This window comes from Protopterus annectens, chromosome 3.part1, assembly GCF_019279795.1.
Source record: "Protopterus annectens isolate FY-2018-M chromosome 3.part1, PAN1.0, whole genome shotgun sequence".
NCBI lineage: Eukaryota > Metazoa > Chordata > Ceratodontiformes > Protopteridae > Protopterus > Protopterus annectens.
In genome coordinates, this window is record NC_056732.1 from 1543904376 (window position 1) to 1543928277 (window position 23902).

Here is a 23902-nt window from a genome sequence, read left to right on the forward strand (position 1 = left end):
AGGGGGTCAGGAACCATACCCAGAACCCTTGATCAACATCATACTGATTACATCCTCTCTCAAACATATGAATGAAACTAACAAAATGATCCCCCTCTGTAAATTGCGGAAGAAATGGCCTCTAGCTCAAGTCTCTTTTACTCCAGATGGATTTTTAAGTCCTCTATGGAAAGGTTGACCTCTCCATTTTCTGAGAGTTGTACATCACCACAGCCAGTCTGATTGTCCTCCTGGTTGTTATTCTCTGATGCAGCTGTGACTAAAGCTGCAATCATGTCTGCTTTAGTCAGGTTGGAATGCACCAGACCTTTAGCCTAGCACATCTCCTCCAACTGGCTCCTTGTCAGCTTGCCATACTCCTCTGCTGACATGCTTACCTGCTCTCACTGACTAACTAAGGTAACAAAAAAAATAAAACAATTGTGATAGGAACTCTGAATGTTCTCCCCATGGCTGATTTAGAGTACAAAAACACCTTTGGTGATCACTGTACACAGGCTACAGGAATTCAATAATCACACAACTACAATACAATTAATATGTGATGCGGCTAACTCACCACTATCAACCAATTAATATGTGATGTGGCTATCCCACCGCAGCCATCAATTAATATGTGATGCCCCTGCACTGGCCCAGTAATAAGGGAGCCTCAATCCTCACCACTAACAAGGAAGGATGGTGCACATTGGGAGGATAACAAATACACATACAGTAAAGTACAATTTTTCTTAAGAGCACATTGATCACAGTCAGTCTGTGGCTGGTTTCTATCTCTTTCTCCAGATCCCCAATAAGGCCCCAACTGGCACAGCTATAGAATTAAGATCTCAGCCGAGTGGTCAAGCCAAAACCTCCAGCGCCCTCTCTGTTCAACCAGTGCTTCATGTCCCTGCCCAAGTAGATGACACACACACACTTTCAAATTTGACTTATATACAAACACACAGATACTCCTGGGGAAGGCTGGCACAGGTTCACCAGCTATGCTCCTTTCTGCCCAGACTATATGTAGTACCAGCTGCCACCAACCACTACTTATCAGCTACTATAAGGCCCTTAAAAAGGGGGGCCAATTCTACTGTGTAATGTTACTATTATCTATGTGTCTAAGACTTTAAGGCTATTTAAGAGTGGTTTGTACAGTGTTGCCAAATACATGCAAGTACCCTAAGAGCTGAAATATTTCTAACAAAACCAGCCACAATTAAAAAGTTTAAATATATTTAATAATAAATAATAACAGAACAAGACAATACTCAATAACCCAATACAGTGACAACAGAGTTCAGAATCACAGGAAATATTTCAAAACAACAATGCAGGACAGTCTCAAATACAGAAAACATCTAGACTGATCTTACTATAGTCCTATCTATCTTTAAGAGAAATACTACAATTTAAATCTTACTTACAGAGCAAGACAAGTGCTGGTGAGTTGTTAATAGGTCCAGAGACAAATACAAAATCCCCAGATTTTCTCTCTGAGATAGTTCATAAGTTAATAATACACATTACTGCTGGGTTAGCTAGATGACATCACTATTTGACACCTGCCTCTAGTTTCCATCCTAAACAGATACCAATAGAATTTAACATGTCTCTATGAAAAATACTTCTCTCTTAGAAGCAGACACTTATCTCTTAGAAGCTTGCTAAAACTGGGAGTGATAAAACAATTAACACTTTTACATTTTAAACCTAGTGATTATTTCTGTCTTAAGACAACAGAAAAAACTCTAGCTGTAGACATTCTGTCTTCTAGCTGGGGTAAACACAGTTGTAAAACTCTTTACTTATTTTCTCAGAGTTTGCAAGTTAACTCTGCATACCCCAATTTCTACTATGAAAACATACATTTGCACAGGCATATAGTCCATATACATTCTGCTCTTTTTCCAGCAGGGTGCACTGTGGCTACATTTCAGCACATAACATACAGGTTACTTACATTTGTAGACAAGCCTATGGATCATATTAATATTTATAATGACAGAATTATTTACAAAATTCTAGCTAGCTGGGCTGGCAGCCTTCACAGGATCTATGCATGGGATAAAGGATTTAGAATCTGCCTCTTTCCATTAGATACAAAGATCATAAGATCATAATGACTACAAGAAAAGTAAGTGCCTGGCCAAATATCACCCTCAAGATGTACTACACATTTATGGAAAGAAAAACTGTGTCAGGCCTGGGGTGAGTTTATAGTTAACCAGGCCTGGGGTGGACTTACAGTTAATATTTCAATTGCCAGAGTTTGTCTTGAGGGATGCAGTGGTGTCAGTTATCATTAACAAGCAGGAGCAATTTGTTCTAAAGATGAGGCAACCATTGATTAATGACTCTATTCTTTCAATGTGTTTTATTTGTGTTGGTGGGGGGTTTATATCCTTGGTTCAGTTGCTTGTGTAGTCATTCATCATTTGAATGTATAAGGGCTGTATTACATTAGGGATTTTGGTGGCATGGAATGTCAGATGCAACTCTCCATGCAGGAATCTGTAAGAAACAAAGTATAAGGATAGGGCTTTGCCTTGGTAGCTTAGGGATTTTAGCCCAATAATCTTTTTTTCCCTGGAAGCTTTGGAACATTTCTAGATGCCTCATGAGTCTCTGTTTTAATACCTAAGATCCAAATTCCCCATCCCAGCTCCAGGGTGAGGCCAAATATCATAGTCAGTGTATTCTTCAGTATTTAAGAAAGTGTCCATGTGTCCTGACTTTAGGGCAGTTCCAATAAATATACATATATATATATATATATATATATATATATATATATATATATATATATGTGTGTGTGTGTGTGTGTGTGTGTGTGTGTGTGTGTGTGTGTTGTCCACTTTCTGTAACCCACATCTCTGGCAATTAGCATTTTTCAACAATGCTATTCTATACTAGTCACATGGGAAGAGATACCTATACAATATGAGCCTTATTTGTTAATTGTAGTATTTGGGCAATTTTTTTAAGTTGTCTCACTGCCAGCCACACCCCTGCCCATTGTTCTCTTGAGAATTTTACCTTCTCCTGATGCTTCCACCTAGTACTTATTGTACACTTTAGGCCAGGGTCTCTACTCTAGTTTCCCAAATGTCTCTGTAAATCAATCAGCAATCTACATTTCTTAACCTTTTTCCACTTATGTCAAAAAAACACTTCTCCTGCCTATTCAGGATACACTGTATGCCAGTAGCAGATATGTCTAATTTGCATGTATGTGAACCACTCCCCAGGTCTGGGATTAAACTCTTGAATTTCACTAGAACTCTTTGTCTTGGATATAGGAGCAGCATAAATCAGCTGAGAGCATTTATAAATGTCCTTAGAAGTCCAGTAAAGCTTAATTGTTTCTGCTATCCTACACTGTATAATGTGGAAGGAAACACAAAACAGAGTACAAATCCAACAGCTTCTTTAATCCAACTACACATACTAAGCGCTTTCAACATACAAATGGCATCTTCAGATCACTCACTTAAAGAAGCTGCTGGATTTGTACTCTGTTTCGTGTTTCCTTCCACATTTTACAAGTGACCTACCCATTGGGTAACCATTTTGTTTTTGTTGGTGATCCTACACTGTATCACTAGGTGGTACTACAGCAAATCCGTAGGGCCCTCTTCTCAAGCTAGACCACCATAATGATGCCTAACCATTTTGCAGGAATGAGACTTTCTAGGATGTATTCTGATAAATAGCACATCCCTCCTCTTCCTGAGTTTCTTCCACAATACATATAGCAAGGTGTAATTAGATGGGCAGATGGAGAATGTCAAAACCCCCAAATAAGGGCTATTGAAGTGGGAATCCTTCTGCCTTGTTGTCCTAGCACCTCATCCTCAATCAATCTTTGCAGATTGAAAATAGCTGGGTGGAATACTGGGATCATTACATTGCAAGCAGGTACGTTGCATGTGGAAAAATCATTGTATAAGTAGATTTACCTTATCAGTGATTGTTCAAAAGGTAGTCAGTTTGAAGAAAAGGCCATGAATATTAGCGATCAAATATCTATATTCTCTTCCCTTGTCCCTTGGAAGGACATTCCAACTCTCAAACCCAGATATGAAGTCCCTTGCACTATTGATATTGGGCAGTCCTCTAAGTTGAGATCCATGTCTCCACAGAGTATAATTACTGATTTGGATATATTATATTGAAACCCAGAGACTTTACTAAACCACTGAAAATATCTAAAATCTTCTTCAAACAGCCTTTGAAATTTGTAATGATCAAAATGCAGTTGTTTGTAAACATAAGGAAACCATTTTCAGAGATATCTTTACTAATAGGGAAAACAATGTTTCCCATACTCTATTGACTAATTCCTCCATTGCTAACAAGAAAAGTCCCAGAGAAAGAAGGCAGTCCTACCACATACCATACCTTATTTTACCTGGCTGGGATAACCCACCAGTAAATAAAAGTCTAAATGAAGGAGATTCATAAAAACTCACTAGCCACTCCTTTAATTGTGGGCCACAGTTCCTACGAGTTCATACCTGAAAAAAGAACTCCCAGTCCAAGGTATCAAATGCAAAAAGCAATATTTCTGTGCTTGTCTCTCTCTCTCTCTTTCCATGCTGGTATAGGAAAGATGCCAATTCCCACCAGTAAGAGTAAGAGTAAGAGGTCACCTTTCAACCTTTCACAAATCCATTTTCCCCTTTAGAATTAGTTTAGGAAGAAGGTTCTCAAGCAGTACAGCTAAGGTCTTCACAAAAAATTTAGGGTGACATTAATCTAAGAAATGGACTGCATGTTTCTGATATTGAGTATGTCTTCCTTTGCTTTGGGTATGACACTGTTTATCACTTGGTTACTACCAAAGTCCTGTCCTTTAGATAAAACATAAGGAGGTTGGCATAATGGTTAAGGTGTTTACCTTACAGATACAAGGTGCATGGTTTGATTCTCACATGGGGTAATTGGCTAGGCTGAGAATTGCCCACAAGGGCAGTTAGCTTAGTAATAATTAATAAACCTATAAATGGTTTTGAGTCTGGAGTTTCACTGAAATGTTAATGTTAAAAAAATCAATCAATCTTGATATCTTAGTGATAAATGAAAAAAGCAAAAAACACTGCTTTCAAAATGGCAGTTTTCTTAGGCCATTAAAGACAGTTTAAGGAGATCAGTCTTAGCTTGACATCAGAAGTGGTTGTCCAATGTTTCTTTTCTGTGTTCTTCTAATATCAAATTCTTTCAGCTAAAGGTCTTTAGGTTTAACTATTTAATTACAGAACTAGACTATCTTTTCTCCTGTAACCCATAAAACTGAAGTGTGCATCCAGTGGCCTGGTTGCCTTGGTTACCTGTTTTGGGGAAGACAATATTCTGCGTCAGTATCCCTATTTTCATTAGACATCAATCTAAATACTAATCAACTGTTTCTATTAAACAGAATTTGTCTATTACACCTTGTAGGTTTAGTTTAAGGTCAATAAATTGGGCTTCCATTAATTAATAGACAGAAACAAATGCAGGCTCAGGGTCATTAAAAAGCCTGACAATTATCTGGGTATCTGTACCAAATCATGATACCCTTGTGAATATCTTATTGCACTGCTATATTTCTCCAGCCATGTATGAGCAGCTCCCTATTGATATGCTAGCTCTTGAAATGCCAAGTACTAACAAGCTGAAAAAAAGACTGAAAACCCAGAGAAGAGTGAATCTCAAAAATCGAACTTCTCCTTTAAACCTCTTTTTGCAAGAGGGCAAGCTCTTCTGCACACTCACACCCCCAACTCTGAGAATGTCATACCTCAGAAAAAAGGGTATATTCCAAGAAATGGCAGCTCAGACTTAGTATATGTAAATCTGTTCTTTTGGCCATTCAGTCTTTGTGTTTTGGGACTCTCTTTTGCAGGTCCTGACATTTCAAATGGTTATTTTCCTTCTAATTTAAATTAATCAAATTTTGATAAGAGTAAAAAGGTACTATAGAAATGTCTAGCAGCAAAAATAATTTTTTTGCAAATCTGCTTTGACTTTTGTTAGATCTGCTATAACATGTATACTGAATTCTGATTTTATCATGACGATATTGCACGTCTTGCATGTTAGGTATAACTAGCAGTTAAACATTCTTAACATATGACTAAGAACTAGTACACTTCAAAGGACTTTTATCATACTGTAAAACTATGCTTCTCCAAAACTAGCTATACATTACTGTAGAAATAACTACTTTTTTACATAATGTGATGTATAGCTACTGAGTCTAACATTTTCAGAATAGTTCCTACCGTTTCCACTGTAAAAATACATGTCTTTTACTCAAAAAATAAGTATACCTCCTCACTCCTACTGCCTATTTAACGATTACAGCCTCCCACTCGTATAATTATTCTTCTTTTTGTCACTATCTTTGTTCAACCTGATTATTATTATTATTGTCATTATTGTTATTATTATTATTATTATAATACAATGTGGCATTCTCAGATCTTGCAGTACGATTATCCAACATGACCTCAATGTTTTTAGATGACTGATACTAAACATAAATACTGACATACATGGTACTGTTTGTGTACTTTAAAATCTAATTTTTTTATATGTGCAAGTTTTTTTTCTTTTTCTTGCCTTACTATACTGAATTTTGTATTTGTTAGTCATACTGGTTATGACTGAGAGAGTTAATATGTTTTCTTCTTTCAGTATTTAAATAAAAACTTTAATGTAGTCTTCACTTGATTTGTGTCAATAAAGCTTTAAAAAAAAGATACTGACACAGAGCATTCACTGAGCATTAGTGTGATCTAGTGAATGGGCAGAGCTTACAGATGATCCCCTATTGGTAAAAAGACATTCTCCAACAAGGCATTAATATATGAGTTGAACCTGGTATCGAGTCTGTAAATTGACAGTAACATATTAAACCACTGTGAATCATGGACTAATATAAAAAATAGCTGCCATATTGTTTCTGATTGCTAAACTTTGCAGATTAGCAAGTGTAAAAAATAAATAAGAAAAATTAAAGAAATTACTTGTAACAAAAAGTAACTGCAGCAGCATTAATAACATTTTGGCATTTGTTTTCCCCTCACTTACACTGACTTAAAAAGCCACCCTTAACAAAGCTGGTAAAATAAATAAAAAGTAATGCAGTGTGTGTGTGTGTGTGTGTGTGTGTGTGTGTGTGTGTGTGTGTGTGTGTGTGTGTGTGTGTGTGTGTGTGTCAACAATCAAGTGTGTGTATCTGACATCTGAAAGTCTTTCCTCAAGCCAGCAATAAAGAATTAACCTAACTCACTTATCGTTTTTTTCATTTATCCATTGTTGACCAGGAAATTATAACTAGGCTAGAGCCTTTATTTTAGGAAGACCCTAGGTGATATCTATACTGCTAGGGGAAATGTCACCATCTTTTACACCCACATGAGCTACCACCAACTCAAGAAAATAGGACCTCAGTTTAACATATCATCCAATGGATGATATACTCAGAAATGCATCACCACCTTCTGTTGCACTACAGTGTCAGCAATGAAATCATCTGGAGTGGGAAGAGAACCTGCAGCCTACTGGTATTCAAATACCACCTGTTGCATGATTGATGATGACTGCCACTTAAAAGCTGGTAGAATATGAGGATTTGCATTCATTTGCAGTCTCTGAGCAATAAGAAGTATGCAATTATAATACTGGGATTTTTTTGATTGACTGCAATATTCATAGAGTTACCAGAAACGTGAACATTTCTAAGGAGGGAGAGCTAAAATATGATGCAAAATCTGGACATTCTGCAAGCTGAGAGTTGAGAGGTATGTGCATTTGGGGGGGGGGGGGGTCAATCATTTGCTCTGTATGTTTTTTTTCATTCATTTAATCAAAATGTTAGATCTGAGTTGTCATAATCAAGAAAATGGCAGTAATTGTTGGACAAATTTCATTTAGCTTGTGTGTGTGTGTGTGTGTGTGTGTGTGTGTGTGTGTGTGTGTGTGTGTGTGTGTGTGTGTGTGGGTAAGCATTACTAAGTGCTTGATAATATATGTTTCATGTAAAATACCTCCTCCAGGAACAATTACATAGCCTAGAGCAAATTTGAAGCGTTAGGCAGAGAAGCTATTTTACATTAACAATATATATAAAATGTGTACAATGTATACTAATAATAAAGCAAATACAATACAATTAAAAAGCTAGACCATTTTCAAAGGCAATAATTCCCTCTGTGGTGTGTGTCACAGAAACAGAACAATAATCAGTGACCTAGATCTTTCTACTATGCACTTCGTAAGATGTTGGTTAGACATCTTAGAAAAAGAAAGGTCAGAATGCTGATCAGTTTTGGAAATATTCTAGTGAATGTATTCCATTTTCTAAACTAATTTATATGCAATTTATGCTTAACTTTACCGCTTGTATTACCCCCAGCAACAAATTAGTGTCTTTTGGGTTTCCATTGTAAACTGTCTTTTCACCAATTTGATTTGAACACATTACAATGGACTGACAACTTTCTAAAGGTATCTGAAACAAGTTATCTGAAGGATTACAAAAGTTACAACTGATTAAAACACCTAACTTACTGACATTACTTATTAAATATCCCACCAACATGCTTGTCTATATTTTAATTTTTTATTGTTCACACATTATCTTACTTAGCAAAATAAAAAAATAAGACATTTTAAGGACAGTATACCATATAACAAGTTAACTACTTTTATTAGCAAATGAATAAATGGCATTAAGATAATTACATTTTTTTAAATATTTCTAAATACATATTAATTAATGAGAACAGATCTATAGATTAAATGTGAGCTGAAATTTTGTTCTGATAAACACTGTAATCTGGAAAATGATTTCTTGTTACAGAACTGGAAAATTAAGTGTCACTTATTTATTAATCTGTACATTAATAGCTTTCTTATTACTATTTTGTATTGGTTGAACAGATTATTTTTGCCAATATACTGTATCTTAAAATTTTGTTAAATTTTATATAACATAATTTCTCTTACTTGATTATTCAATAAAAATTTTAAAAAGTAATCTTCTTTTCAGTAACATATTAAATTCTACAAGCATCAGCCTAACAACTATATCTTTACCCTTGAAGTGATTGAATATTTCATTGCTTGATGTCGGCTTGGATGATACTGTTTAATAACTCTGTTATTATCTCATCAACTGATTATACTGTCAGAGTACAGAACTGTTAAAGTGTATGTTAAAGCGACGGAGGGAGGTTGAGTCAGGTCAGCCTCAAAGGAATAAAGATCATATACATGCTTAAGTCTCTTTAATAATGAAGGAACATTAATTTGCTTGGCCTTGCTACAATCTGTTCTACATTATTGTTTCCTAATTTATTCTGTTTCAAGGCTAGATTTAAAATGCAGTAAGTGACTTATAATGCTTTTTTTGTTTTATAACAAATTATTATAATCTGCTGCATCACTGCCTCTCTCTCTCTCTTTTTATGTATATATATATATATATATATATATATATATATATATATATATATATATATGGGTCCACTTTTAAGTGTCAAAATTCCAAAATCTCGAGTTTTAAAAAAAAGTACTCAAAACATCGAGATTTCAGAATCTCAACATTTAAAAGTGGGTTAAAAAAATAATAAAGTAAAATAAACTGCAGGGGAGGCAAGCCCTCCTGCACCCCTCACACCCCCCCCTACTTAAATATATCAACTCTGAGATCTCACTACAGTGAAAAAAACAGTAAGTGCAACAGGAGCATTACCGTTCTCTTCACTGTAGCGCAATCTCAGAGTTGGTATTTTTAAGTAGGGGGGTGTGGGTGTGCAGAGGGGCTTGCCCCCTGCAAACACTTTATTTAATGTCTCTGTTTTTTAACACACTTTTAAATTTCGAGATTCTGAAATCTCGATGTTTTAGGTACATGTTTTTAAAAGTCGAGCTATGTATATATATATATATATATATATATATATATATATATATATATATATATATATATAAAACAATATGACTGACACAAAATGTTAACAATTAAGTCCAAAAACTTAAATGATACAACATGACAGTTATGTTCTCTGTGGAATCTTCTCTATGTAAAATTACTAAGTTTCAGAATTCAGTTCTTACATGGGTTTTTTAAAATGAAATAAGATTTTGAAAATGTGTCATTACATCTGAGCATTTGTACTTTTAAGAATGAGGTGACATGGCATCTTTGTTTTTAAACTGAATATTTGTGTTTCTATTTATCATTTAATTCTGGAAAAGAATTCTCCATATTGTATTTCATTTTTATACGATTTTGAAAAAAAAAACTGTTTCACATTTTGAAGAGAATGGCAATGAGTGAAGGGTATTCTGCATTTATTAAATATTTTTTTGAAATGTGTTGCTATAATAATACATATTTGCTACATTTATCATGTTTATGGCACTTATTTGAGATACTGTATTTATTGCACCATATGAGATACTGTATTTAATGCACCATATGAGATACTGTATTTATTGCACCATATGAGATACTGTATTTATTGCACCATATGAGATACTGTATTTATTGCACCATATGAGATACTGTATTTAATGCACCATACTAGTTTATTCTTTGGATGCTTATCCGTCTGCATTAATGCTATGGCTCTTGTAGGAAAACGAATATAAGGCACTACATGGTAAAATGCATTGAGCCCCAGCATGTGTTTCAAAATTTGGGAAAGTGCCTTAAAGTTTCCTAAATGGAAATAATCTGGGATGGTGTTAAGATCACTTACTTTCCCCATATTTAAATAAAACATACCTTTTTACTAACCAATAGTCATATAAGCTGACCATAAGGAACAGTTTACACTTTGGAAGAGATGCAAGTGATGGTGAGAGAGGACTCAGGTTTCAAAGACGTGGGGGTAGACTGTTATTAGTGGATGGTAAAGACTTTAACTTCAGTAATATAAAGCAGCAGCATGATGAAATCAGACTTGATATGTTCTTTTACATGTTATCTCTTCATCATTATATTTTAGTCTGCTGCATATTACTTTGTGAATAATAATATTTTTTATTTGTTTAGGTCTTTGATGCACGGGATTGTTCCTCTGCAGAAGAAATGTTCAGTCATATCTGCAATCAAATAAGATATGGAACCAACAAGGGGAATATAAGGTAAGGAACGCCACAACTGGAGTCATGGAATGGAATGAAAAATATGCAATACAATGAATTTTTAGATTATTAATCTAGGCATCACACCAGGAACATTGACTCCATAAGATCCATCTGGCTTACAACACAATTAGCCATTATAAAAGATAATTAAAGTGACTTTTTATTCAGACTGCAAATAGCAAGACAACATGTTTTAAGTAACTGACTGTACTGAGTCAATATAATATTTTATGGTTTTGTTTTAATTTAAGTTTGGCTTGAATAATTTAATCAGAATTTGTACATACTTTGTGAAATGTTCTGCATTACTTTAGCAGGTGACATTTTGATTTTCTTTTGGGAAAATGCAAAATTAGGTCTGTGGCAAACATGAGGGGGACAGTCCTGTTTTGGGAAAAACTGACTCCTTTTTATTTTACTTGTACTATGCAGCTTCTGTTCAGCTCAGCTTTAGAATGATGCACACAGGTTTGAAGTGACGGGAGATTTCTCTTAATTTTAGTTTTGCAGTTTAATGTATATATCAAACAATTCTGCTGAAATGAAACCATTTATACATTTCCATTCCATCATTAGTAATGAATTTAACAGAATGTTTAAGAGTGGTTTGAAGTCTCAGAAAGCAAAATCCTAAATTTCATTATAATCACAAGGAATGAAATAAAGTATTTTAGAAAGCACTGACAAATGTGTAGTATGTGGCATAAGTCTCTTGTTTTACATTCTCATGATTTTCCTTGATGGAAAATTTAACAACAGTCTTGCAATGAAGATATTTCATATATCACCTAGTCTGTATGAATTCTTGCTCTTCCTTTTATGTTTTGCTGCATACTTCTACCATGTAAGCAATATATTGTTTCCATAACTGAAAAAGGGGCATTCGCCTCGGTGTACATACTTAAAAAAACAAGAAAATTTACCTAAAGATAAACATCTCCACTATGGTGATATGGGATTTTAAGTATTCCTAAAACCTTATTAACACAAATAATAAATATTTTTTTAAGACTCTGACAGGTGTGAGATACAAGCTTTTCATCAAAAGGGAAGAAAAAATCTTATATTTAAATTCTGCATAAATCGTACAGTGGTGTGGTGACCTCATTTAGTCATTTATTACAGCATTACTGGTACAATTCTCCATATTCTAGTGCCATAGTCTGTGGTAGGATTGTATTAGTGGCAGTATTGTGAATTCTGCTCTAGGATTTAAGCTTCAGTACTTTTTATAGCTGTATATACCTGCTTAATGTTCATTCTAGTGTCTTTCTATTTACCTTGATACTGGTTTTCCCCCTGTTCTGTGAGCCTGCACCACCTCCTAACTCAAACATTAACCTAAAAGTTTCTGATATTCTAACCAGTATGATTTTTTCCCTAACCATCCCATCCTTAATATGCTGTGGTTTTACAAGACTGTGTCTCTGGCTTCTGCTCCTTATAGTAATGTGACATCCAAAGTCCTCCCTCCTCTCTGTCATTGCTACTGTTGATTGTGCAACTTATTTAAGTACTTTCCCACCCACTGTTTTCCATACATCCATAATACTAAGTACCCACCCAGCAAACCAGTATTGCATTTGAGTAAAGTAAACCTCCCTTACTACAAATTGTCTCCAGCACGTTAAACATTACTATCCAATATCCATAATGCTAAGTACCCATCCAGCAAACCACTATTGCACTTGAATAAACCTCCTTTACTACAAATTGTCTCCAGCATGTTAAATAGCACTTCTATCAAACCTTAGCACAATCTAACCTCTCAACTGTCCAGATTTTTGCAGAATGTCTAGATTTGTGCTTCATATTATTAGTTGCTCCTCATAAAATTTCTGCTTTTCTGGCAAATCACTGATGATTGAAGTCACTTAATAATGACAGATATTTGAGTTTTATCCTTCATAGCCTTCAGAAAATGCATGCTAACACAAATCCTGTTTCTCTTGCAAATTTCTAAGTTTATAACAGCAATATTTAAAATCTGGCCCTATTTTTTGGGCCTTTGCCCCTCCACCACATTATTTTTGGCTTTGTCCTGAGTTCTTGCATTAAGACGTTGAGTGGTATGATTTGACCTAATTTAGTAGTAAACCAATAAGACCACTCAAGCAGATCTGTATATAACCCAGACCATGACTTACAGTAGCCCATGAACTGAAGAAGCGTTGGTTTTACAACGTGAAAGTGCTTAGCTGGTCTATTTATAAATACTTGGACTGTGTGAAGCTGTGGTGTTCCTGCCAATTTTTATGCTTTATATAACCTAGGCCATGACTTACGGTAGCCCACCCAAATACAAGTCCAAACAACATGAATATGCAATTTCCAAATGTTTCTGTAGCCAGATTGGTAAACATGGGCATACTGAAACAATGTAGCAACTGCCTCATGTTCACAGACAACCATGTAATCTTTAAAGAAGCAAACACAGAATTCAAGGGATGCGAATACACAATTTCACTGGAGGCAAAAATATTGCATATAAACAAAGTCGTCAAGAAAAAATGCACTACATCCATCACACAGTGTCCATCATACACATAGACTAAACTAAACTGGGGCACTAAAAAGTAAGTTTCCCAAACCTCAAAGACCTTATAAGCTATGTATGGCAACTCCTATCCTCAGCAATCACTAAAGCCTCACTAAAAGCAATAGCAAGCATCAAACATATGCCTACACCCAGTGGAGCCCCAACAGCAAAGCTCATAAGGTAAGTTAGCACATTAGCCAAGACTCTTGTCATAGTGAACTCCATTGTATGACTTGCAAATGCACCACTATCTTGACTGAACAAGAAGAAGAAGAAGATAGAGGTTAGTTGCTTATCTCGAGCCAGAGTATACCAAGTTACGCATGCCCTCAAGTCACTGTACCGCAGTTACCAATATAATTCTGTCACAGTCCATGTGGGTGTAAATGACCTGAGACATACTTCCCTGGAGACATTGTTGATCTCTGAATAAGTGTTTCATGCAGGTATGTGCCTTGCATTAAACAGCGTTCTATCTTCATTAAGGATGATGCCACAGCATGAGCAAAAGATGACTGACTTCAATAATTGGCTTAGCTTATGGTGTCTTTCCAGAGGGATTCAATATTTGTCAGCATGGGAGGACATGGTTAGTAAACCACATTGCTTTGCAAAGGATGGTCTGCACCTCTTTTCCCTAAGGATCCAAATATTGGCTAAAACCTTATCCACCTAGTTAAAGTCTTTTTTAGAGAATGCCAAATTGACAAACCTACTGATATAGCAAACAAAATCCAAAGAAACCTAAAGGTATTACTGCTCAATACTAAGAGCCTTAACAAGGAACTCCACTCCCTAAAATATCTCCTCACTCTGGAGAATATATAAATCTGTACCGTTACCTAGATATGGTATAATCCACAAAAACTACTCCTGCAAGGCAAGGCTTCAGTGTCTTTCATGCATTTATACCATCAGTTGCACAGACAATGACAAAAGGTGGAGGAGTCTCAATCTTTAGTAGCAACAAGTGTAACTCTACATTGGTTAAACAGGCTGATGCCCTAGAATTTATCCACATACAAATCACCATAGACAAAGTCCCATACTATACCCTGGGAAGCTATCGGTCACCTTCTATGTCCTTAGAATCCCATAGCTCATGTCTAGACCTACTGAAGACACTCACCATTAAACCAAATACCCTATTCATGGGAGATTTTAACTACCCCTCTTTAGATTGACAACCATACACTGCCTCATACTTGCAGGCACAATTATTAATTGACCTTATTAACACAGATACCCTTGACCAGATATTGCACCCACCCATCAGAGGTTCAAACATACTGTACCTGGTACTGACCGATATGAGAGAGTGGTGCACCCCCCCCCCATGTCATGTCCTGTCTGGTGAGATTTGACCACAAAGCTGTCTTCTTTGAAATAAAACTCACCTCAGTAGCCCCAGCAAACCCTGCAACAGTAAGAGACTATTACAAAGCAAACTACCTCCTATTAAGCAATATTTTGTCAAAATTCAGTGCCTTCCCAACCCTGAGTTCACAGCAAACTATACAGAATAGTTCACAGAGACCCTGTACAACTATGTAAATGACCATATAGAGGCTGCTGCACTTATTAAAAATAAGCCCAAAACAAACTCCAAAAATAAATCACATTTGTGGAATCCTAACCCTAACAGGATATATAACAAAAGAAAACAATTCATGGCTAAAGTCAGAAACAGCAACTCCCACAATGATAGGAGCACTCTCTAATTAAACTAAACAGAAAACTAAGAGAGTTAATTAAGTCCAACAAGGCCAATTACAAGGTTAAGATGACCTCACAAGCTTAAGACCACCACAAGGCCTTCTACAGCTATGTCCAAAACCTCAAAGACAGCACACACTAGTGTGTCAAACTGGTGGTCAATGATGCCACCTTAAGTGAGCACAGCAACGTAGCAAATCTGTTGGCTGACAAATTCAGCTCAAACTTCATGCCTGCACTTCCTACCTGCCTCCCCCATGAAATATCTGCTAGTGTATCCCCCCCAACTACTAGCAGGGAGCAGGTCCAGGTGGCACTCACTAAGGCCAAGAACATAGCTTCATTGGGCCCTGACAATATCCCAGGATGCCTTCTAAATAGCTTGAATCATGACCTTGAGTCACTTTTCCACTACAGCCTCAAAACAGGCTTTGTACCATGAGAATGGAATACTGCAACAGTTATCCCACTTTACAAGAGTGGACCATCAACCAGTCTCAGAAACTACAGACTTCTTAGTCTGACTAGTCTAGCATGTGAAGCTATGAAAGGACTTATCATGGAAATTATCAATAAAGACATAGGGAACCTTCAGACACTTGACCAAACACAGTCAGGCTTTTGCAAAGGAAGGTCATGCTTACTGAACATGGTGGATTTCTTTCAGAAGGGCAGCAAGGATATGGAGGTGGGGAAAATGATGCATATAGTTGACCTTGACCTGGCTAAGGTGTTTGATATAATACTCCAGTTGGGTATCATTGACAAACTCACCTAACTGGGCATAAACCAATACATAACTCATTGGATTGCCAACTGGCTCTCAGACAGGACCCAGGAAGTTAGGATTGATGACACCATCTCCACTAAGGGACTGGTCAATAGCGGGTTACCTCAGGGCTCTGTCTTGGGACAGCTCCTATTTGGCATCTACTTCTCAGAATTAATGGCTAATGCCAGGAATCTTTAGCTGACCAAGCTCACAGATGACTGCAAATTGAGAGCTATTATAGATTCCCTCCATGACACAAACCTCTTACAAGAGGGTTTAACAGACAAATGACTGGTACCAAAATCACAGACTAAAACTTAGTTCCAAGAAATGCATTATAGTGCCTTTTGGGAAAGCTGCCACCCCAAGCTAATTACTACAACGATAAGACACCCCTAAGAGGGATGAACTAATAGTAAATGGAACTTCCTATACTGAACTGGGGATATAGCAAATTTGCTGGTCAATAAATTTAGCTCAGATTTCACCCCAAAACACCTCAGTTTCCCTCCAGGAAATGCTCTCTACCATTTGTCCCACAACTATCACTAAAGAGCAGGTTCTCACTGCACTCTCCAGACCTAAAAACAATGCATCAATTTGTCTCGATAATATCCCAGGATGTCTCATAAATTGCCTGAAACATGATCCGCCGGGCCCACTAGAATCTCATTCAACTACAACCTCCAGACATGTTTCATTCTTAGGGAATGGAGAACTGCAACTGTCATCCTTCTACATAAAGGTGGAATATCAACTCAGGGAACTACAGACCCATAAGTCCAACTAGTCTTATATGCAAGGCCATGGAAAGAATTATTGTGAACCTGATAAAGAAGGACATAGAAAATCTTCAAACACTGGATCCATCCTACTTCGACAAAGGCAGGTCATGCCTACTAAACACGGTGGACTTCTTTGAGAAGGTCACTAGAGCTATGGACAAGGGCAACATAGTACACACTGCCTACTTTGACCTGGTAAAGGAATTTGACACACTACCTCACTCAGGTATTATAGACAAACTCTCAATGTAGGCATAAATCCCTATGTAACCTGATGGATATCAAAATGGCTCACAGATAGGACACATGACGTTAGGGTGGGGATTGACACAGATAAATAACTGATGCCAAAACCTTCACCTAAACTTCAATGTAAAAATGCATAATTATACCCTTTGGAAAGACAACTACCCCTGCAAATTGCAACATTGATAACTTCTCTAAGAGTAGACACAGTGGTAAAGGACTTGGGAACTCAGGTTAACAGTAACCTGAATTTTGATCACCATGTTACCATGGTAATAGGAACGTCTTTCTATGTGATGCAAACTATAAGTAAGGGCATGGCATCCAGATCTAAGGAGATCATAGTCCCACTATGCTCAGCCCTCATTAGACCAATAATTGCATACAATGCACCCTTCGGCATGTACCTGACCAGGCATTTGCAGCAGCTGGATCAGCCACAGAAGCTTCTCACTAAAAGAATACAAGATGTAAATAATATGTACTATATGGACTGCCTCAAAGCCCTGTCCCTGTACTCCATCTCCTACAGACTGCTGAGGGGGTAGTCTATGCCTAACTTAGAAGGCATTATCTGATCTAGCCCTGATAGATCTGCTACACATTCTCGATGCAAACAGCACCAGAGATATTACATCTAAGACTCTAAACCTCATCTGTAACATATAGGGATATGTCTCAGAGATTACCCTTCTCTAGAACAGACTCCCTATTCAAGTGCAATTTGGAGTGATGGATGGGAAGTCACAAATCCACCCCGGGTTGTCATCTGTGGTCCTTATGGACAGGGCAGTCTGTGGATTCCCTACGTCATAGACATACACCAAAGCCATTCTAGCCCATGGGCATTGATAATAGGGAAAACTGGGACATGAATAGCTGGGCTGAAAATGGCTCTAGGGCCGTTAGCCTAGTAAGTAGCATGATCCTATAATCCAATCTGTTGACCCAGTATTCAGGGATCTGGGAACATACGTAGACAGTAATCTGTCCTTTGGCCATTATGTGGCAAAGGAAGTAAGAAAATCATTCTATGTCACCCAACTTATAAGTAAGAGCATGGCATCCAGGTCCATGGAAGTCATGCTGCTACCTTATTTGGCCCTTATCAGGCCCATCATTGAGTTCAATGCCCCTTTCAGCATTTACCCAATGAGACATATGCAACTTACATTCCCAAGCTTACACAACACATCAGTGCTTAGGAAAGCAAGCAACAGAGAAAGGAAGATCTTTGTTGCTTTTTTTTTTTTTTGAAAACAAAACAAACAAAAAATGTGAAATCCAGAGGTATGAGGACACCAGGCAAAAATACAAGGAAAATCAGGTAAGTTTCTTTAGTTTTTTCATAATGGACCTGATTTTCCTTATTTTTTTCTGCCTCCTTAAGTACCTCTTGACCTCTTAGCTCAAGAAAGCTGCAAAGCCTTAAATAAGGGGATCAAAGGACCCGATTGTAAATGTTATTCTGGCAGTTTTCTAAGTTTTTAAGAGCAACAGGATTTATGCTATCAGGTATTAAGTTACATAGTGTATATTAACAGAAAAAAGTCCAGTCAGACTTCAGCGGTCAGATTGTTTTTGTTGGTATATGCTCGATTTTACATGGGCATGCTGGTTGGGCTGACCAATTAACGTGCATGTTGTTGCATATGAGCTACCACTGTAGACATCTGGCATGATGTTCAACTTACAGTGCAATTATCAGAGATAGTTTTCTTCAACAACATCTAAGATTATACCTAATTTCATGAATTTTTGTAGAAAGGTAACAAAAGGCAGTATGATAGTTTTATGACCCATTACTTGTTTTTCTATTAACCTTGGTACTCCATTTTAGTAAATTTGTATTTTTTAAATCATTCATTGTTTCTTTTTTAATGTAATGTCCTTACACCAAATATATACATCTTATGCAACAAATTACTAACAAATTAACTAAATAATAAATAAATAAGTGGCCTATATGAGCAGCTCCATTGTGGATGGGGGTGTTAAAAGCATAAAAGACATACTCCCTTCTGGGTGATGGCCATAGTCTCCTGCTTTCAGCTGACTATTGCAGTGCCTTAAGATTCTGGTGGCTGAGAAGAACAAATGGGCAAATATGGGCTAGGAGTTTAACTGTCATAGGGGATGGCCCAGAATAAAGCACTAAATAAATCTTAGTTTTTGAACTATATTATATAACTGCTGTGAGGCATTTATGTATGTATGTTATGTGTATGTCTTGTGTGTGAGCATGCTTGCCATCTAGACTATGCTGTTTAAAGTCCTTCCTTAAATGTGAGTCACAAGGCTAAAGACCACACAGCCTACCTCAAGCAGGAGCAAACGTGTATGCAGTGCTACAGTTGGTTATTGAAGTGTCCCAAATCAGTGTATGTCTTGCACTTTGTCGCACAAATCATAAGACTACATATATCTTGCGACGGCAAGTGACTTCTGCCATGAATGTAGTGGACGGTAATGGGTTTGTATTTTGACTGAATGCTCTGATGCGCAAGTCCGTAGATTTTGTGCTTCTTACCACTCAACTGGTTTGTGAAGTGGAAATCTCTGCTAAATATGATGAATTACAGCCACAAGTATCTCAGTAAAGCAGTACAGGCTCGCTTAACAGAAAGAAACACTGGGAATGTAAGGCTAGTGCTGAATGTGGTTTACATAATCATAAACATTACCAGAAGAGAAATAACATGAGACAGAATTCATTCAACTTATTTATGTATTCATACCTTTATCTTGTAAACACATACCCTGATAAGGGTTGCACTAGAAGTAAGCTGAGCAAGGCAAAGCAGATTTTTCTGTCCCTAGTAAAAGACCTCAGCAGTTTTAGTCTCTTCCCTGTCAGTAAGCACATTCCATGTAATCTCATTACAGCCGAGGGGGCCTCCAGGCATTTCTGCAATTCCTACTGCTCCTTTAGGCGTTAAACATTGCTTGTTCATATTAGCATTAATAATTTGAAAATCAAGCTGCATACAAGGTATCACAATATTTTATCTTGAAGATTACATGATGGCAAACACAATTCTATTGATATTTGACCTCTGTCAATGAGTATTTGTTAGAACTGTAAGATGATAACATCATCTTTTTAAAGGCTCAAGCCACACCCACTGGGAGTTAAAGGCATACACTTGAAAGAGCTGTACTGGAGGGAATGAGTTTTAGTTTCCAGAGTTTAATAATCTGTCCTTCTTCCTCCTACCATTCAATTAATATCTCACCTGACTGTCATCTCATTCCATATATGGCAATTCTTCACTGCTTTGAACATCCAGGTTATATGGTCACTTGGCTGCCTGGAGCTCGGTAATATACAATACTTCATGTGTGGCTCTGTTTTATTTATTTGTTTATGTATGCATGTATGCAGAAGAGTAGAGAAGTGTTTTATTTTCTATATATATATATATATATATATATATATATATATATGTGTGTGTGTGTGTGTGTGTGTGTGTGTGTTTGTTTGTTTGTGTAATTGTATTATGTATGATCGAGCATACTTAATGTTACATGTAAAATAGCAGCATTAAGAAGTATGAAAGCACATAGTATCAAATGCCCTAAATAACGAACCTTCAAAAGATTGACAATAGAAAACTATATCCTTTCCTGAGTTTCAAACTAAAACCTCCAGTACCATTAGCATAAGGTTTAAGGTTAGGGTTTGGGAAGGGGCAAAGTTAAGGTTAGCACCAAATGCTAAGGTGGTCCATAATGGGTGCTAACCTTATCTCTAACCTTGCTGACAGTGCCCCCTAACAGCTTTGTCCCACCCTAATTATAGCTTCTCTAAGGAGATGGAGAAACTCTAGATGAATTGTTTTTTTTTTTTTTTTGGTTCTCAGGTGGTATGATGCTGTTGGGCAGATACTTTATAATGTAACACTGGGCAAGTTTATGCACTCTACTTCATACAACAGGAAAGCTTTGTTGATCTTGAAAGGTCTGTATGTGATTATGAGTCTTGTGATCATAGTGTATTGCAAATGTGCAGCTTTACTACACCGCTGTCTTAAATGCAGGGTGAACAGCCTGGAGGGTAATATATATGGAGAGTTTGTGAAGATCCTAATAAGAAAAGTGTGTTTGTTATCTGGGATTGGCCTGGTAGGTGCAGATGCCAGACTGCAGCATTGCTTAGGTAATCCTCAAGGGTTTTGCTGTTTTGAATTTGAATGCTGCTATTTCTGTTCTTGATTAGGTTGTGTGATTCTGTATGCAAACTATCATTGATTGCTGTTTGTATGGCTCTTTCTCTTTGATCAGTTTGCCAAGGGTACCACAACTACAGCACAAAGTGCCACACATCATAACCATAACCATATTTGCCAGAATAGAGTCACAATTCCAGAATCAGGGTAGAACAGAAGTATTAATAAAAAGGTTAATAAAATGGTTGCATTCTGAGTCTGTGTATGCATGTGGATTTTAAAGCAGAAGAACAGGACAGACATAGAATAGCAAGAACAGACATAAAATAGCAAGAACAACAATTGGTACTCTGTGGCATGTATTTGCAAGCAAAGGTCTTCTGCAGGGCATCTGGTGTTAATGAATGCTTTGCATCCCTAACATACTTTTATGAAATCTAAGAGCAAAGATACTGATCTGTTTTATCAACAAATATTTCCATCTTCTTTCTGTATGTTTATGTCCCAGTCATCAGAATGTTTACCCTTATATATGATCAAAGAATATAAGTATGCATCACAGGCAATATGCTGTATGCCAGTCTAATTTATTTAATATTGAACAAGTCTCTTGAAAACATTTTTGCAATTATTAATGCAGAAGGGTTACTTAAAACAAAAATGGAAAGTTTAAAGCCTCATACTGACAAAGTTTCTGTAAAATATGAAGGCAGGGTGTAGAATGGGCATTTCTTCTAAGTTATTAACCCTAGTTCCACCATTTCACAACAAATATGCTGTACTGTCCTAACCTTTCTTTTACATCTTTTTGCTTTTGCTAGGTCTGCTATTACAATATTCCCTCAGCGAACAGATGGCAAGACTGACTTCCGTATCTGGAATTCACAGCTAATTCGCTATGCTGGTTACAGGCAACCAGATGGATCAGTGTTAGGTGACCCAATAAGTGTGGAACTAACTGACGTAAGTAAAACTGGAACACCAAAATAAACTTAACAAACCTAAATTATGATTCCAGCCTCTAATATAATGCTAAATTTACATTAATCCTAAATTTCTATATTGAAAAGAAACAACACTTATTTTATGCATGTCCTTAAAGTTCATATTTTCTCATACTAGACTCACTGCTAGAATGTTCTCATTTCTTCTCCTTTAGGGAAGAAGGTTTAGGTTCATAGGTATTTACTAGGCTAATAACCACAGGGACCTTTTTAAGCCTAGGCATACATCCCAAATCTCTGACAAGTTCTGATACCTTTGATAAGTGTAAGCAGGGGCTTGGAAGATGAAACATTTACAAGCAAGGGCCTGGGAGATGAACAATTTACAGGTTGCATGTGTCCATTAGAGACATAGGTGCCAAACCAGGGATGAATTTCCTGTTCTTAATTGAGCTGTCCAAGTTACACTTGAATTGGATGAGGGAGGAACTCTCCTTCACATGGATGTGAAGCCTGTTCTAGAGATAGGGCAGTCTCTGGGATACATAGCTGTCTCTCTAGCAGGTCCTATTTATATCATAGGCAAGGTTTAAGTCTTTAGAATGGGTAATTCTGGTGCTGTTTGTTTTGTGGATATGCGGGAAGTATATCAGAGTGGGCTCTGACAATGCCCTGTATGCCAAGCATAGATCTCCCCTCAAAAGCCTGTAGGAGACAGAATACAGGGATAGGGCCTTGAGGTGGTCTGCCCTGTATTCATTTTCCTGTATTCATTTAGTGAGGAACCTCTGTGGACGTTCCAAGTGTTGGATATGCCGGGTTAGGTACATACCAAAGAGGGCATTGTACTCAATGATAGTTTTGATGAATGCTGAGTACAGTGGAACAATGACTTCCTTGGACCTAGATGTCATACCTTTGTTTATACGTTGCACAACAGAGAATGATTTCCTCACTACTGTAGTCACGTGATGGTCAAAGGCTAGATTACTGTCTATGTGTGTCCCTAAGTCCCTGACTACTGTATCAGCTCTAAGTGGCGTGTTGTCATTATGATAGTTACCAGGGGTGGATGACTTCCTGAAGGATACTATTATGCATTTCTTGGCATTTCGTTTTAGTCCATGGCTCAGTCACTACTTGTTTGTCTATGTCAGCCTTTTCTGTAAAACATTTTTTGTCAGTGTGAGATTCAATGACAGCTAACAAGTAAAACAGAACCAAAGACACTGATGAATACCAGGGAATGAATTAAACAAATTGTCCTGAGAATAAGTTTATTAAATATCACACAAAACACTCAAAATAGATTAAACACTTAGCTGTTTCACCACACTTTTAATCCTTAATCCACGGACTTCCTCAGAACACTTAGCTGTTTCACCACACTTTTAATCCTTAATCCATGGACTTCCTCAGATACTTGACAATAAATGCACTCTCCTTCTCCCTATTAACCAATCATTTAAAACAAGTAATTCAATCAAATAATTAAATACTCAACCAAAGTAATAAAACTAATAATATGTAGAATGTATGAAACAAATGTATATATGGTTTGGCAAAAAATCCTATCTATCATAAAAATCAAC

The 23902-nt window shown here is 36.9% G+C and overlaps 1 protein-coding gene across 1 annotated transcript in view; it reads left to right on the forward strand.

Moving 5' to 3' along the window:
• Positions 1-23902, forward strand: part of LOC122798558 (nitric oxide synthase, brain-like) — a 638878-nt gene that overhangs the window by 135849 nt on the left and 479127 nt on the right. The window contains exons 5-6 of the mRNA XM_044067612.1: positions 11045-11136; positions 22188-22329. Coding sequence (XP_043923547.1) covers positions 11045-11136; positions 22188-22329 — 234 coding nt within the window. The remainder of the gene's footprint in view (positions 1-11044; positions 11137-22187; positions 22330-23902) is intronic.